Below are 17,642 nucleotides of genomic sequence, written 5' to 3'. Positions count from 1 at the left end.
AATTTAAAAATGGTACTGTTGTAGAACATTCACAATTACCTGCTGCTTACAAAGGAAGAGTAAGGATGGAAGGAAATGCTTCTCTTATCATTGAGAATATATCTGCTCAAGACAACACCAGATTTCTGTGCAGACTATCTGCCGAGCCTGGCGCAGGTCAAGACCACGTGAGCATAGTTCAACTTATTGTAACAGGTACATATTGTACATTATACATAAAGGAAAAGGGGCTTTTTAACAAGGAAAAACATCCTCTTATTACAAAATTGAATGTTCTTGTGTTTCTAAGTTCCGTGTAACTTTTTTTGTGTCCATGGCGTCATGTATAGCTCATTTAAATGTTGCAAACCTTTCGGTTGACTTTTTAACAGTTAACAACTGTTGTATGTCTTTGTTTTGTATGTTTTCCTTAACAAGTTAACGAAAGTACAGTTATTTGTTGTTGTTTAAGGGGGATCCTTCTTAACTACCAATTTGTTGCTAAGAAACATTTCTGACCGTCATTTTTTTGGAAACCAAACCCCCTACGGATAAGATTTTTGACCAACTTTGTTCTATTGATGAGAGAAGGGGTGACTTTATTACTCATGCTCGCGCTACCAATGCCGGACGTTTTTAATTTTGATATAAAGGCACATAAGCGCGAGGGAACACTTTGCGTTCGTTAACAGCGTCGCTTTCCAAAGTGGAGTGCAACACCTCCAAGAAAAGCCTCTTATTGTAATTGTTTATGCCACGCTCGCAGATCTGGGCGTCTTTCGATTGGATGTTGTGTTCCGCTGACTCGGAAAGCTGTCTAATCGATGATTCGCTGTTGCTCGTACTTCACTTTGTAAACAATTTCTGCTATTCGATTAACCGCTGGTCGATCCTTCGGCTTTTTGAACACATGGCCCAAAGTTCTTTCAGGCTTGAATTCCGTCAGAATGTGGAATTTCTGGACGACGCAACCCACTCGATCCGATGCGCCTCTTACGTACGGAATGACTGCGAGCCCCAGAGGTCTTTCTTGCGTGTGCCTTTCTCTGGTTCTGTCCCTAATACATTTCTTAAACAGGACGTCAGGATACCCGTTTACTGTAAGATTCTCCATGACTCGATCTTGTTCACCGCTTTTGAGTTCAGGGTTGGACGGTAGCAGGTTGGCCCTGTTCATGAGTGTTTTTACCACGGCTTCATTCCATGATATGTCCATTTCATTTTATGGCTAATAGGAAGCAACCGACACTGTGAATGTTATCTGCTGTAATCCTTTTCAACACTGTTTAAAAAAGTTATCTCATTGCAGAGCTACCAGTTATCAGCCCACTGTCAATAAACGGAAGTTACATTGAGGGATCCTCAGTCAATATTAGTTGTGCAGCGACTGGGAAACCAGACCCGGAAGTATCATGGATGCGAAATGGAAAAATCAAAAGTTCTGGGAAGAAAATAGCATATTTGAACTTTGACAGAATTACCAGGACAGACGATGGAATGTACACATGCCGAGCTAACAACTCAGCAGGAACAAACACTCGCACTGAGAGCCTGGTGGTTCGTTGTGAGTTAGAAATCTTTTAATTTCTAGATGTATTTATAAATAAACATTTCTTACAAAACAAGTTAACATCAAATTTCTTAAATCAGACATTGACTACAAGATAAATCAACAACAGTGGCGTTTCTTTTTTGCACTTACGTTTTCCTCTTTAATATTGAAGGACTTTAAACAGAAGTAAACGAATTGTTTTACGTTACGTTTTCAGACCCGGCAGAAATACTAAGTGTTACTTCATCAGCTGCCAAGTCATGGATTGGTCAGAAAGTGACGTTGAAGTGTGTGTCAGATGGTGTTCCTACACCAACACTCAAATGGTACAGACCTGATGGAAACGAACGAAACAGAGTCACAGCTAAAGAGGGTACAGTGGGGGTAACCATAAATGATGAGCAAGATTTTGGTCAATACAAGTGTGTCGCTTACAATGGCCTTGATCCTTTAAACGACGCCTCGATGCTACTTGAACAGATAAGTATGTGACGGCTAGAGAAGAGTCAGTTATAATACCTGAAGTTCGAAAGACCATTTTTGGAACTGCTTAGAATGTCCCTAAAAATGGACGTTTAAACTTGCAAGATTTACATCCGGAAAGGGATTTATCCCTAGTTATCACGGGTTCCAGGGGATTGATAGAGATGGCGAGCTTTCATATAGGCAAACAAAGGGGTACATTGTTTTTTTTCGCAGCTGCCACGCTTAACGCTTGTAGTTATATGACACATCATTTAAACTTTGTTTCGAATAAAGAAACTATACTGATAGAAATGAAATTTCTTCTTTTGATAATCATTAGAAGAACCAGGCTTCCCGGCCATAGTTTCTTCATCTTCAGACATCCAAGCCACTTCAATGACAGTAAAATGGACTGCACCAGCTGAAGATGGAGGGAGTCCTATCACAGCATACCGAGTGTTCATACTAAAGGGTGGCACTAAGATAAAGAATGAGAATGTTACTGACCCTGGTACAACAAGTCTGTCTGTTGGAGGTCTGGAAAGAGATACAAAGTACAACGTGAAGGTGTTTGCCAGGAATGCTGTGTTTGAGGGTGCAGCTACGCAAAGGACAATCAGGACAAAGATTAAAGGTAAGATTTCCAGCGGCCTTCTTTAACTGAATGTCCAACCAAAAGGGACACAGCTGACATAACATCCAATAATTTTGCTACAGTATTGTCCATTGTTCTGACTTTTATTTCATAGAAAGTGGTGTAACATTATTGTCTCACAGTTGTCTCTGACTGATAAGCAAGACTTTTTTCAAACACAAGTACATGCGGTTAACATGACGGATCAACAAGCAGCCTTCACAAAAAGCGCACAAAATGGTGACACCAAGCATAACGTATTGTGGCAATTATGCGTTTCATCTGACTAACAGAACAATGTTTTTACATTTTTATCAATTAGGAATTCCCGATACACCAAACATTATAGACATGCCTGCGGAGGTACAGAGTGATGAAGTGGCCTTAAAATGGACAAAGCCAGTCAGCAATGGAGCGGACATCACACAATACACTGTATATATACGAAACGTTAGTAGCAACGGTACCGTAGGAGACTGGAAAAAACTCGAGGTCATTCATGATGTCTCTGTTCATGAATATTTCGTCACACTCAAAAAGAGTCAGCGGTATGAGTTTGCTGTGACTGCGACTAACAAATATGGAGAGAGTTTGAAACAACAGAAAAGCATAAAGAGAGTCACAGTTTTAGGAGGTAAAGTAATGAAAAAGATTACTCTTCTTGTTGCAGGTTATTTCTTTAAACAGTTTTTTTTTCTGATTTTTCTGTTTGTCCTAAAACGAAATGAGCGAGATGCTCCAATTCTGCTATAGTAATGCCTTAGACAATTGAAGTTATTTTATCTTTGATTACTGTTCAACTACCTTGTATACACATTCTTCCAAACTAATTTTCTGCCCGTTTTGGTGTTTTTCAGGGTCCACTAAATCGACTGCAAACCAGAATGAAACAGGTAAGCTGTGTATCAAAAAAATGTACCCATTTCAAGCCTTCAAATAAAATAAAAAAATTATGTACAAGTAGACGTCATGCAATTAGCTTCGAGATTATTGGTTTACAGGCATGCTATTTAAATAGCGGAAACAAACATTAATTTTAAATGTTATAACCCACAGTTGTCAGATGCGACAGGGAAGTTGAGATTCTTCATGCTGTTTATCTCAGTATCATAATCTTATTGGTGATAATCATTGTTATAATCAGTGTTATCAGCTGGAGAAAGCGTCAAATTCCAGGTAATTCTTTGTATTCACTCGTTACACATTTTTTTTTTAACTATGCTTACAATATTTACGAGACTTATGTTTTAACAAACTAAAACTACGATTACACACTAATGCTACACACTACTACATATACAATAAGGCTACGTTACTTGTACAATGCTACATGATACAAGGAAGGCCAGAAATAAGCGAATAATAAAAAAAAAATAGAAAGAAATAAAAGCGAAAAAATAAACAAGACAAAACAAACAAACAAAAAGAGGCTCAAATACTTATTTGTGATTTGGATTTATGCTTTTCAATTTCAAGGTGACTTTTAAGTATAGCAAAGAAAGTTTCCCAGATATACTCTTCTTCTCTTCGTGACGCATTATAGATATAATATTTAGCAATGATTAAACAGAGGTTTAAACCAAGGCGACGAGGAAGATCTTGAGTGAACCCGTAGATTATATCCTGTTCTGATAAGGTGATAAAGTCTGAGTGCTTTCTATTCCACCAGAGAGCAAACTGAGTCCAAAAAGTTTGTACAAAAGAGCATGTTACAAAATGGTGTTTCAAGGTTTGTTTCTCGTTACAAAGATGGCATTTCTCCTGTTGAACAAGTGAATCCCTAAAAATAGTGGCATTAGTGGGCAAAATGTGATGGATAATCTTAAACTGTACAATAGTGAGTCTAATGTCTTTAGTAACTTTAAAGGGAATACTGTAAGTAAGTCGTATTGTTTCTTCATCGAAATTAGCCTGTTTCATCCTCTTTTCAGCCGTAGGTTTTTCAAATTTCATTTTAACGAACATCTGGCTCGCAGCTTAGCAAGAAATTTTATTTAGTGGTAACTTAATTATGTTGCTTAAAGAGTTCGTTGTAAGTTCGCTTTTTCCTTTTAATTGATTGATCCATTTTTTAGGGATTGCGTGGCAAAGGCCATAATACTTCAGAAAGTTAGTCTTTATCTGGAACGTAGATGCAAAATCGTTAAAAGTTAAGAAAGAGTCCCCTTTGAAGATGTCACCGATTTTAGTAACACCAGCTTCATGCCACTGCTTATAGTAGACTGAGGATCCGTCGATTGTGATTAACCTGTTATTCCATATAATTTCCTCTAGTATTTGCTCTTTGGATTCGGGAGTAGAAACAGTTAGTTTTTGCCATGCTTCTAAGGCTTCTTTGTAAAAATCCAGAGGTATGTTTACTTTCAGAGACTTCAGTTCATAATTGCATTCAAAAAGAAATCGACCGCCCACATTGTTTAGGTATGCTAGAGGAATGTGACTCCAACTAGCGTCGTGCGGACTATCATTTAATCGCTTAATCCATGTGACTTTGAGAGAATTGTTAACTATATTAAAGTCAGGCATATTAAGTCCTCCTTTCTCCTTTGGCCCTATCATAGCAGTATGCTTAATTTTTGCTGTTTTTCCCCAGATGAAAGATTTGATAGTCTGATTGACCGTCTTGACAAAGGAATACGGAAACGATAGCTTAGAAGTGTTGTAAACAAGTTTAGACAGCGCAAGAGTTTTTAGAATGGTTATACGACCATATAATGAGAGGTTCCTTGGATACCATATGTTTAGTAGATTTTTCATGGAAGTGAGCTTTTGTTCGAAATTTTTTTCATGGGAGACCTCGTCGCTGTACGTAAAATGGATTCCAAGTGAGAAAACTGGTTCAGAGGGCCATGCAATGTCAAAATGCTTAGTCTTTTTGTTCCGATTCGCACCTAACCACATTCCTTCAGTTTTGGTTGTGTTTATTTCAAGACCGGAACACTTCTGGAAGGCGTAAAGCAATTTGAAAAGATTTTCAGCTGACTCGAGGTCAGCAACAAAGGCGGTTGTGTCGTCTGCGTATTGTGAAACTTTAAATTCTTTGTCAAAAACTTTAATTCCATTAATGGTTTTGTCTCGTCGAATTGCATTAGCTAATATTTCTGCGCAAAGTACAAAAAGAGTACTCGTTACACATGCTTTGCAAAAATAAAAATTAACAAAGTTGTTAAGTCGTAAAACTTGCGTCCCCTTTTCTTTATATGCTTAGTAGCAACATACACACTGAGTAAATGAATGTTCCTCTTTTATTCATAGATCCTTGTTACTATTGATAGTTACCGCTTTCCTTAAATAAGGTTTCCTACGTACCCTGGGTGCCAAAGGTTTTTATTGCGCGGCTTCCGTCCTTTGTCAAGTTAGTGTCTTGCCAGTAGGTAGACACGAGATAAAGAAACCTTCGGAGCTAACTGATTAAGGGAGAAAAGCTTCAACGTACGATAGTTAAATAATGTTTGCTCATTAACAATTTCATTATCATACATGCATTACACCGTTTTTTCCTGAAATGTTTTCAACCGTTTTACTTTGCTGAAAAGGCTGACAGGGATCCTTTAAGGCGTCGCTTGTAAGGATATTAATTACTGTATAGCTTATTCGTTCTCTTTAGTTATTGTCTTTCTCAGAACACGTTCTTGTTTTTCAGCAATCTTCAAGCGTGGAAAACGGTGAGTACAACAGTCAAAATTTAGTGATCACAAAATAACAAATTTACTTATAGCTTTAACTGTTTCTCAGAAAAAGGCCTTCTAATCCTAATGTTAGCAGATCATCGTCACGTGCAGATTCCATTCAAATGGTAAGTTCTTTTAATTTCTCTTTCAGCATAGTTCGCGGAGAAAGCCATTTTATGGCATATAACGAAAACTTTTTACAAGAGGAAGTAGGTTGGCATAAAATGTTTCCTTTGGAGACAAAATGCTTTCACATCATTTGCGGATTTCAACCTTTCCTCCTATCAGAGATAATGTTGGTTCACATAATTTTCAGCATAACCTTACATTTATTCTTTGTTATTTCGTTGTTATCTTTACTTTTTACTGTTTATTGCTAGACTACTGTTGTCCAGCAGGAAGCAGATGCTCAGTCAATAGAAACAAGTGAAGTTACAAGCACAACTTACGAGATTCCTAACAGCAGTGATTACATGCCGCTTCATCCTTCAACAAGAAGCTGGGAGATCAGACGAGAACAAGTCAATATCATTAAAAATATCGGAAAGGGTGCTTTCTCCCAAGTTGCTAAGGCAACAGCAAAGAACATCAATGGTAACCAGGATGTGACTGTGGCTGTGAAAATGCTGAAAGGTTATCTCATTAAAAACGTTTAGCGACACCGTGACGTTTTTCAGATTTGATTGATTGATTTCAATGGGCTGATATTTTTCTTGTATTTATTTGCTCCAAATAGAAAATGCTCCTGACTCAGACAGAAAGGACCTGCTTTCAGAACTTGAAGTGATGAAAAAACTGAAGCCTCACCCTCATGTGATAAATTTGTTGGGATGCGTAACAGAAACTGGTAAAGGAAATACGGATTAAGAAGAACTAGAGCGACCTTATACAATATTCTGTTGTGTGTAGATTATAAAGATAAAACAGACGTCATATTCGATAATCCAGAACGCCCAATCGCCCATAGCTTATAAATAAATGACTGCGTTTTGAAGGTTTTTTAAGGAACGATACCTACTTATGATATATGTTGGTTTTAAAATGGCTGCAAAATATGTTGCTGCCTCGACTCGTTAGCTGTTAATCCGGAAAGAGGGTTCAGGTCTATCGTTCTCTGCAATTCACTGAAATCTTGTTTGTATTCATATTAAAATTATGGCTCTTTTTATTTTAGATCCCTTACTGGTCCTTATTGAGTATGTACCGTTCGGTGATCTGCTGGGTTATTTGAGGAAGAGTCGTGGGCTCAATGACACGTATTTTAATAACCCGGATAGAAAGCCGAAAACCAATTTAACTTCACAACAGTTGATGAGGTTTGCATGGCAGATAGCTGATGGGATGACTTATTTGTCGTCAAGGAAGGTAAACATCTTTAATAATATGAATTCACCGAATGGTAACAAATGAGAAAACCACATCAAATAACAAGGGCGGCGACAAGTTTATTATAATGACATTTTTTCTTTTAGATAATTCATCGTGACTTGGCGGCTAGAAATGTTCTTGTTGGTGAAGGAGAGAAGTGTAAGGTGACAGATTTTGGAATGGCGAGGAATGTTCACCAGGATGATATTTATACCAAACAAAGTCGGGTGAGTATCACCCCACCCTTGAACCTCCCGATAAATTATCTTCATCTGTCGTATTTTTGTTCTAAAGCCTGTGATAGCATATGATGATAAAGGCTAGAAAGGCTGTTTATCTTCCAGGGCCGGTTGCCTGTCAAGTGGACTGCTTATGAAGCTCTGTTATATGGAACATACACAACACAAAGTGATGTGTAAGTGCTGAACTAATATACAATATATAGTTATCTCTCCTTGTAATTTACATGCCCATCATACCAACTAACATGAAGGGCAATTTATACTGATTTCGAAAAATAAGATTTGTTATGACGTAACATAAGGATTTTTACACGAGCACCACAAAAAATATTGCTAACCACCCAGTTACCACGTAGTACAGGAGGCGGTGGGTTGTTGTTGGTAGGTCAAATTAGAACGATGTTTTAGGGAAGAGGAGGAACTAAGGGGGTACAGTCTTAACTGTAGATTGCCGATGGATACGAGGCTAATTAATTTCCCGGGATAACTTCGACGATTACTCTTATTATTACCTTACTGTTACTATAGAGGGTTTTCACTCACGTGACCAGATTTCTCCATTGTCATGGCAACCGACTTTATCCGCCATATTGGTGTTCCATCGAAGCAGAGTTTGAGTAGCGTCACACAACAGTTAGAGCATAATTTACAGTTTTTCGACTACTTTAATGCGCGAAACAACTCATTTACATTAAGATTCTTTGCATTCTCGTCGGCTGTGGCAAAAATACGGGGAAAAAGAAGGCCCAGTGGTGAAAAACTGAGTTTTTTCGTGTTCTACGTGTTATTGTCAACCAAGGCAAGTAGTGAAGTACGTGGAATACCTGACTACGGAAAGAGGAAGATGTATTTCTGCCATAAGTAGAGACGATTTAGCTGATGCTATATGCTAGAAAATGACCGAGTTAGCAGCAAGCATTTCGAAGATTGAAGATCTGACACAGTATGTCCCAAGAAAACAAACTGATATCTGTTGGTAAGATATGAGGTGAACCAATCTTTCACTACTCCACGAAATCCACAATAATCTAGTTTCTCACTCTAGATGTTATGATTTACAGTATCAAAGGCTTTACTGAAATCTTAAAATAATTATACCACAAGAAAGTTCTTTGCAGTCAATTGCATGTTGTATCGAGTCGATGATGCTTAGAAGGCATGATAAGTGGAGTGTTGTTCACAGAACTGTTTGCAATAAATTACTTTCTTCTTTGCCAAGAGGTATAGTATTCTCTTATGCATCAATTTTTCCAACAGTTTATTGAATATGGACAGAATTGTCTAAACTTGTTTGTAAGGCCTAAACTTGTTTATAACACAGGGGTAACTTCAGCTTTTTTTAAAAATTGCTTGGGACAATTCCAGTAGAATTGAAAAGGAAGCATTTATTAAATATAATTTCTCGTAGTAGAGGCTTAGATATGGCATATTTAGTAGCTCTTAGGATGTTGATTGGTATACTTAAGGGTCCAGTAGACTTGCTGGCATTCAGTTTAATAATTTTATTTTCAATTTCCACAGTTGTTATGGGAAATAGAAAGAAATTATCCTGAGATGAAGGTGTGAGATACTAAAGGGGGGATTTATTTACTCTACGAACACTCTTAGCCAAAAAATATCCAATATGAACAAAGAAAGTGTTCAAAGCATAATTTTGCCATTGACTTAGGATCATTGTTTTCAGCATCGTCAACAACTGAAGTAATTTAGTGGGAGTACATCCAGATCTGCATCTAAAGTTGACAAGTTGTCTTATCCCCTTCCAGTCGACTTTCTTGGGATCAGACTTATTTACATGGAAGTGATTATTTTTATAGTTATTTTTACTCACTTTTAGCAAGTGGTTATGCCCATTCCTAAAAGTTTAAATTTTGAATGATAATAAGTAGGTTTGGTTTTCATATACTTCTTTTAGAATGATAATTGAGTCGCTTCATGCAGTTGTCCATGGTTTGGATTTCATTTTAGATTCACGTTTAGAAAGTTGTTTGATAGGGATATGAACAACAATTATTTCTGAGATTCTAGTGTAAAAGGAATTAAATATTACATTAGGATCACTGGATATCTTGAATTAGAGCAGATTCATAAAAATAAAAATCGTCTCATTATTAGATCTTAATATTATTGGGAAGAGAAGAATATATATTTTTTTACAATTAGGAAGTTAGGTTGATGATCAGTAAGATCATAAACAAGATTTCCACTTGAGGTGAGATGTTTCTGAGTGGTCAGTAATTCGGGTGGGTTGTAAAATCTGTGGTTGAAAACTAGAGGACCCCTAAGGTATTTAAAAAGTTTCTGTATCTGCGTTGGAATCCAATTTAAGGAGGTCTAGATTGAAATCTCCCAAGGTAATGCAGAACTTATCCTTCCTATGAATCCTGTCAACTGAAGTGTTAAGATTATCCATAAAGTTTTGTATATAACCATTTGGGTGCAGATAAATCACACTACAGATCATGTTTCTTTGAGATCCATTTTGCATTTCTACCCATAGAGCCTCAAAGTCATCTGTTGTTTTTGTGAGTTCAGGACTAGTTGTAAATAACTGAATGATCTGCCTTGATAAAAAAACCAACTCCTCCAGCATTTGAAAGGCTGGGTTGTAAGTAAATGAATAACCTGGTATTTAAACATTGAGCAAACAATTTTGGTCAACTTTTAGCTTAATCCCAGGAAGGCAAATATATTAACTCAGACAACATTGGCTGCAAATTATCGAAGTTGGCTGACAAGTTGTTGACATGTTTCTGCTCCTTGAAACAATAGAAACAGAGAAAGGGCGAATCACACTTAAAGCCACAATATGAAAGTTTTTCCTTTATTCCTATTTTGATTCCATGCCTCGATGTAAAACAGAACTCTTGTGATATGCGAGCCACATTTGCCTTGTCCCGCCATACCATTTTGCTCGGTTATTATCGAAAGCGTAACATTTGAATCGTTCATTCTTTGTGAATGCCTAACCTTTCCGAGAACGATGAACTTTTTGCCTATTTTATACTCTTTAACGCTATTTACAAACCCTGAATAAGTTGATTATACGCCCGTGTGAACTTCTGAAAGATTGGTTCTTACTGTAATAGCCCATAGCCAGAAATTCCGAACCATAGTAGGCGTGACATACGTCATTATATCCAATGCGCTGATTGGCTCACGGCTGTCAAGAAAACAAGTCACGCCAGCGCCGGCGCTGACAAGCCAACTTTCAGCCGAGAAAATAAAGATTATCTGGCAAATATTATCACTTGTCTAAGAAGATTTCCCTGAAATAAGCTCTGTAGAAACTCTACTGATACGTTTCTGTTTTCTCCGGTCCGATTTCGTACAATGAGAAGCCTTTCCAAGCGGTTTTGAGCCGCCGTAAATCAGATCGAAAATCATTTTCGATCCGTGACCGATATGTCACGCAGCACGAAAACCCTCAGGGGAATTCAAGTCCCAGGCTCTAACTCTTCCCTAAAAACGCCGAAAAGAGCCTGGAGAACAGCTTGAACTATTTTTCAAAATGGTGACTAGATTTTGTGATGAAAACAACACATACGGTGAATAAAACAGCTCGCGTTCGTCAAGAGTTTCAGCCGAGCGATTTTGAAAGTGTGCAGTCAAAGACGGACAATTTTTGCGAGATTTCGGGAGTTTTATAAAGCAAAAACCGCAATGAATTCAACTCGAAGAGAACCAAAAATTATCGAAAACTAAAGTATTGGATGTGGTCTTCAAGTTCTGCATTGGAATGGAGATTCTAATCTTCAGCAAGAGAGAGCAACCCAAAGCAAAGATCAGTGGTTTGCGTAAACAAGACATAATATACAAAGGTTAGTATGGCGGATCCTTGTTAGCATTCGTAAAATTTTCAAGTGGAAAAAGCCGAAAGAATTTTACTTCGCTAAGCTACAAAAACCTTTCCAATTCAAAACTATCACCACAACTGAAGAAATTTTTATCGGAACAGTGAAATTCAAGCACCTCGGTCTTTGCAGCGATCGACTGAAATACGATATCTATATATTTTTCTTTTAGAAACCTGAGAGCACATGCAAACACAATTGTCACGCTTCGTGGGGGGTCGCGGTTCGGTCGTGGTTCGGAATTTCTGGCTATGCGGTTTCTAGCACTCAAAACGACAGCAAATCCATAGATTCGACAGCAGGGAAGCATTCTCGATCGTATGTTTTGTCCGGAATTATTACAGGATCCATTCCAACACAAGAAATCTCGTCAGAGTAGGTTTCTTCACGTGCGGATCGAGGTTGTTCACATAATCCGAGAGGGAATATACCGCCATGATGGAAAAGTGGAACACCAATATGGCGTCTCAAATTTCCCGCGAAAAATGTGACGTCACGTGAAAACGCTCTATTGTTACTATTATTATCGTACTGTAACTGTTGTTTTGAAAGTCATACGAGTAACTCGTGTTGTTGCTCAATTTTTCAGCTATTTTGAATACGTACGTATTGCGGCAAAAATAGAACTACAATCACAATTTTGCGTAGTCCTCTGGGCTTCATCCCCTTTTTCCTTGATTGGAGTAATATTCCACTTGACGGCCCAAAAACGCGTCCCTTGACTAGGAATCATAAAAAAATTGTAAACATGTAAACAAATTTATTTAGATAATGATAATGACTAGATGAAGTGCCGATTCTTAAAGCTATAATGGAATGTTCTTTGTTCTTACTTGTAAGGGTTTAGAACCAAGAAGTGTATGCTATATCGTCCTATCGTCCCTGTTTCCTCTCCACTATCGCCAGCCCCACGTCCAATTCCTTCCTATACCATTTATATTGTTACCAATTAAGTGTTATTCATGTTTGCTTTCTTGCAGATGGAGCTATGGTGTCCTTCTGTACGAGATTCTTACCATAGGTAGGTTTAGATACTCATCATTTACATAACAAAATTAAACAATACATCCTGAAAACCATTCATATTACCATCGGTTGTCTCATCTAGGTGGATCTCCATATCCAGGAATTAACGCTCGACAAATCGCTACGAAACTTCAAGAAGGATTCAGAATGCCAAAACCAAAACATGTGGATAGCAAAATGTAAATACACTGTAGTTGTTGTTGTTGCTGCTGTTGCTGTTGCTGTTGCTGTTGCTGTTACCATTCTAAATTTTATTGATGAAGACGCTTTACAAACCACCTTTGAACTGTACCACTTTCATACTGCAACAAAATAATTTCTTTTGAGATTTCTTCCCTGGCCAGGACAAAAAATGACAACAGTGTAGAACTCATTGTCTTGTTCTTTGATTCTGTAATTACCATTTTACATTAAACCTGTTTACAGCGAAGTTTTCGCCTTAGGCAATACACTTTACTATCAAAGTGTCTCTCTCCACACAGGTGTATACGTGGGTACCGGCGAATTAAATGCTAGGGTAACCTTGCAATAGACGAGCATTCCGTTCTGAGGGGAGTGAAACTACTCCTATCGCTTTATGCCACGGGAACTGGGATAAGCGGGATAAGTGGCCTGATGGGCCACTAGGCAGAACGCAGAATTTACCTTACTTTTATGTTATACATGTTTATACCAAAGTTCTGAGCTTCCAATGTCCCATTAGGACGCACATTTTTGCAGTTGATCATTTATGAACTAAGTTCCGCTCTTTTATATAATTATCTCGTTTAGCGCAACTATACTATTTACACGAGGCATTTCCTTGGGGGTTGCTAATTGTCTTCCTGTTGATTAGATATCAGATTATGCTTAATTGTTGGGAACAAAACCCAAGTGATCGACCAACCTTTCCTAAACTAAAAGAAACGATGAAAGGCATGGAGAGAAACCACAAGGTAAAAACTAGAGAATTCGGCATATTTTGTCAGTAACGCAAAATGTAACTAAACGAAACATGTTCTAGTTCTGTACATGTTAGTTCGGGATTAGCGCAAAAGACAAACCGAGTAGAGTATAGTATTAAACAGGAAAAGGTTCTTGTCCTTTTTTTAAACCTGGAACACTCGACACACAATATCGACTGTAATTTTCAATATAAGTCGTCCACTTAGATTTTAAAGTTGCGTACAATATCTTGGCTCAATGAGAAGAAGAAGGAATCTTACTTTTAGTGGTTTGTGCAGTCATTAAATTAGCAAAGTAAAAAAAATAACAAGCGAATGGTGCGGAAGCATTATCTTCGCTGTAAATTATTCTTTGCATCGCTTACACCATGAGCTAAGAAGGACTTAGGATGTCAGCCAAAAAAAATCACCTTAAATCGAAACTGAAAATTTATTACACACTAACCTGTGATATATTTTTTTTTGTTTCAGACATACATCAACCTTGATGAGTATGACAACAGCTTGTACGCCAACATGGAAGATCTCACAGCTGAATAACAAGTAGTGAAACAGACGTTGTACTCTTACTCGGGTGAAAACGTCAATGTAAAACTGAAGTCGGTATTAACAGCAACAAAAAAAAAACAGAAATAAAAGTAAACCCAGTTATAAGCACAATTATCTGCCAATAGAAAACGAACAATATTCCGTAGCCTAGGCGAGTAAAGTGTCTCTTTATTTAAGCCAATAGAAAACGTACTAAAAATAAAAAGGGAGCCACTAGATAAGTGTTCAATTAAAAAGCATATCAAAACGTTTATTCACACTGGTATTTTTTTATAACGTATAACTTTTAAGAGTCTCCATGTCGGATCTTCAGCTAACTTGTTAGCTTCTTTTTTAGCGGTTCTTTTATACTGTTTGTAAGACCGATAGATATTAACTCGATTAATAGCCCTTACGGTGATGAATTTCCTTAGTTTTGCAGTGTTTCTTTTGTATACTGTTCTGTCATATATATTCTCGCTGACATTATTGTAATGAGGTGTTTTTGTAAGTAGTGTTGTTATCGGTTACGATAGTGTTGCTGTAGAAGTAGTAGTGTATCTTGTAATGTGTTTTTTTTTTTTAATGTACGTTTTTTTAAATATTAAAAACAGAATAAGGTACGGCAATCAGGCAGGTGATGTTGTTTTGTTGATGCCCTGATTTTATCAGGAAACGTTCTGCACACTTCTCGATCGCCTGCTTGAATTTAGTACTTGCCTGGGAAAAGTAAGTCACCACTTCTATTGTACACTATAACAAACAACTTGCACTGAAAGTAGTCAGTTGAAACGACAACAAAGAAACAAAACTAATATAAAGGAAACAGAATTTAACTTTAGGGACAAGTTCTCTTCATCTTTGCCGACAAAATGGTCATAAAGTGATTTGCTTGCCAAGGTTGCTGTACATTACTATTTATGTAGTAATTAAACTCGCAGAATTCTTTGCAGTTAAGCTGAGTGAAGAATGCTCTGGCGAACGAGTTTTGCTTTTCGCCCCTGCAACCACGATTTTCTTTTTTTTTACTCAACTTTGTTATGTCTCAGAACTCATGTAATAGACAAATTATTTCATCATAAGTTCGCATGTACAATTTGTATTTAATTGTACTGAAGGATATTCAACTCGCTCGTTCGTTTGTTCTTTTATTCTTCACAACTCGTGACTAAAAATCGTACGCACTCGCTTACCATAAAGTAATCGCTATTATAAAATTGAACGTGGCTTTTTCCGGTCCTTATATTGTAATGTACAGAGAAATATCTATTTTCATGATTTATGAAAGCAATATTAAACTGAACATTAACATAAAAATAGCCAAAATAGAAATATCTTCTATTGTAACATTCCTATTTAAAGCAACGTTTCATGGTTGAATGCAAACGTATTGGTTTTTATTCCTTATTGCCTTAGACATAACTAAAAATAGGCAAAAGCAATATTGAAGCGAACATTTACATAAACAATAACCTGTATTTTGCGCAAAGAAAAATTGCATGTATCTTTATCCGCGGACATAATCTGTGCCGAAAATCGGATAGTATTCCTCGGAATTCCCTTTTCGAAAACTGTCCGCCCTAGGAAAATTGCGATCTTCAAGGAAGAGAGAATGTTACACATCAAAGTAATTATGTTGGTGTTCAAAAAATATTGCTTATCTGTTCAATATATCTAGTTCAATATTGATCTACAGTGCCAGACTACTATCGAAAACAACTTAAATTTCTTCTCAACAAACAAACAAACAGAACTTGATATTCCTGATCACTTGTCGCTGAGGCTGACTCGTCCTTCGTCGTCTCTTTCGAGAAAATTGTAAGACGCGGGTGTGATGTCTTCTCATCATCCCGCGCCAAGAAACGTCCTGGAACGAGTCAGTTACTTATGCGTGACTTGAGTTACTCAAGCTACTGAAGTGTGACTCTATTCAAATAAAGAAAGTATTGGCTAAGTACGTTTGCTACCAGAGCTGCGGCAGCAACTGCTTCCTCGAGTAGACCTCGCAACATCAAGGCAATGCGATTTTGTCACAGACAGGGATAATGGGTGAAAACATCCTTTCGTTAGGCTGCCTTTTACATGTAATCGTGTTAATACTTCCGCGTTCAGGTACGTTTAAGAAATTTTAGTTTAGTTCATTTCGTTTTTAAAGGTCAGGTAGTGAGAAAGTTGTTAACAGTTTTAAATTGGAGTAAACAGTAGCGTCTTGTAAGATCAAGATCGTGAGCAGGGCCTTCCAGATAATTGGAAGGTAATCACAGACAACATTGTAGGAATTTATCACAAGACATGGCAACACAGCTCAGTGAAATGCGCTCGACTAACGTCAGAACGAATCATTTGGCTCGATGTTTATCGAGCACCAAGACCTATTTGACGGAAATTTAATGAAATTTCTTCAAACTATTAACAAAGTGATGACAAAATGATGAGTGGAAAGTTCAGTTGTGAACGGCAGGTAGTTCAGCTATGAATGACAAGCCTGACCGCGCAATATACGCAATGCTGCTGACCGTCTCAGCAATTGACCTGAACCATGCCGGGGACTAAACAATAGAGTTTGTGGGTTTATCAGTTCCCTAAAGCCTCGTAGTGATGTCTATTGTTTTAGGCTGAATTTTAAAATATCGAAATTGCGCAATTTTCCGAAGTCGACACCACAAGGATCACAGGCTCACAATGTGAGTAATCGGTGGTAAATTATAAAACTGAATTAAAAAGCAAGGAACGATACAACGTAGAATGATAAAATTTGTTATTTACAATAATTTTATTTCGGTCGGCCAAACCAGCCTTCTTCAGGTAAAATGGAGTTTACATTAGAAGGTGTGTTTATATAGCCTGTATGTGGTTATTTCGGTATATTGCGAAATACCGGAAATACGTAAAACGAAATACCGAAAATATGTTGACAGTGGAAAATTAAAAGATTAATATGCTAAGCTCACAAAATAGCAAAAAAATTGTACAAGTAAATAAACTAATATGTTTCTTCACGGATGTTTAGACCATCGGGATCAATTGTTCTGCCTTTTAGAATCAAAAAAGCTTCCCTGGCCTTACGGAATGAGTCTCGGTTGGAGAAGGAAGACTTTTTTGATAGGGATTAATTGCATGTCATTAGTAGTGTGTATCGGTCTCTGCTTTTTAATTCGGTTTTCTGTATGTTAAACCGATTAGATAACTATTGATCCAACGTATACCGGTAGGATATCGTAGGCGGTTTCTTGCTTGAACTTCTAAAGATTTTTACATGTAGAATAATCAGCGAAAATTTCCGCTAGTTTTAATATTGATTTTCCGTCTCCTAAAGAATTGAAAGGGTCAGCACGGTACCTTCGACAGCCCGACGGTTTCGCTATATTTTATTTTTTCA

At 37.4% G+C, this 17,642-nt stretch overlaps 2 protein-coding genes across 2 annotated transcripts in view; both read left to right on the top strand.

Annotated features, from left to right (window-relative positions):
- Nucleotides 1-14,535, top strand: part of LOC144662863 (tyrosine-protein kinase receptor Tie-1-like) — a 17,484-nt gene extending 2,949 nt beyond the window's left edge. The window contains exons 2-19 of the mRNA XM_078523814.1: nucleotides 1-195; nucleotides 1,289-1,543; nucleotides 1,749-2,015; nucleotides 2,337-2,630; nucleotides 2,953-3,264; nucleotides 3,488-3,523; nucleotides 3,687-3,816; nucleotides 6,254-6,295; nucleotides 6,366-6,426; nucleotides 6,682-6,934; nucleotides 7,038-7,148; nucleotides 7,476-7,666; nucleotides 7,774-7,896; nucleotides 8,014-8,084; nucleotides 12,746-12,786; nucleotides 12,874-12,970; nucleotides 13,627-13,726; nucleotides 14,207-14,535. The exon at nucleotides 1-195 is cut by the window's left edge and continues 168 nt beyond it. Coding sequence (XP_078379940.1) covers nucleotides 1-195; nucleotides 1,289-1,543; nucleotides 1,749-2,015; nucleotides 2,337-2,630; nucleotides 2,953-3,264; nucleotides 3,488-3,523; nucleotides 3,687-3,816; nucleotides 6,254-6,295; nucleotides 6,366-6,426; nucleotides 6,682-6,934; nucleotides 7,038-7,148; nucleotides 7,476-7,666; nucleotides 7,774-7,896; nucleotides 8,014-8,084; nucleotides 12,746-12,786; nucleotides 12,874-12,970; nucleotides 13,627-13,726; nucleotides 14,207-14,275 — 2,648 coding nt within the window. The 3' untranslated portion in view covers nucleotides 14,276-14,535. The remainder of the gene's footprint in view (nucleotides 196-1,288; nucleotides 1,544-1,748; nucleotides 2,016-2,336; nucleotides 2,631-2,952; nucleotides 3,265-3,487; nucleotides 3,524-3,686; nucleotides 3,817-6,253; nucleotides 6,296-6,365; nucleotides 6,427-6,681; nucleotides 6,935-7,037; nucleotides 7,149-7,475; nucleotides 7,667-7,773; nucleotides 7,897-8,013; nucleotides 8,085-12,745; nucleotides 12,787-12,873; nucleotides 12,971-13,626; nucleotides 13,727-14,206) is intronic.
- Nucleotides 14,536-16,293: 1,758 nt separating this feature from the next.
- The window catches only part of LOC144662795 (uncharacterized), a 152,900-nt gene continuing 151,551 nt past the window's right edge, over nucleotides 16,294-17,642 (top strand). The window contains exon 1 of the mRNA XM_078523730.1: nucleotides 16,294-16,375. Within this exon, the coding sequence (XP_078379856.1) occupies nucleotides 16,309-16,375 (67 nt within the window). The 5' untranslated portion in view covers nucleotides 16,294-16,308. The remainder of the gene's footprint in view (nucleotides 16,376-17,642) is intronic.

The sequence above is a fragment of the Oculina patagonica genome, chromosome 8, assembly GCF_052425735.1.
Source record: "Oculina patagonica isolate OP01 chromosome 8, crgOcupat, whole genome shotgun sequence".
Lineage (NCBI taxonomy): Eukaryota > Metazoa > Cnidaria > Anthozoa > Scleractinia > Oculinidae > Oculina > Oculina patagonica.
The sequence above is the reverse complement of the archived record's forward strand: the minus strand, read 5'-3'. Positions and strand labels throughout refer to the sequence as shown.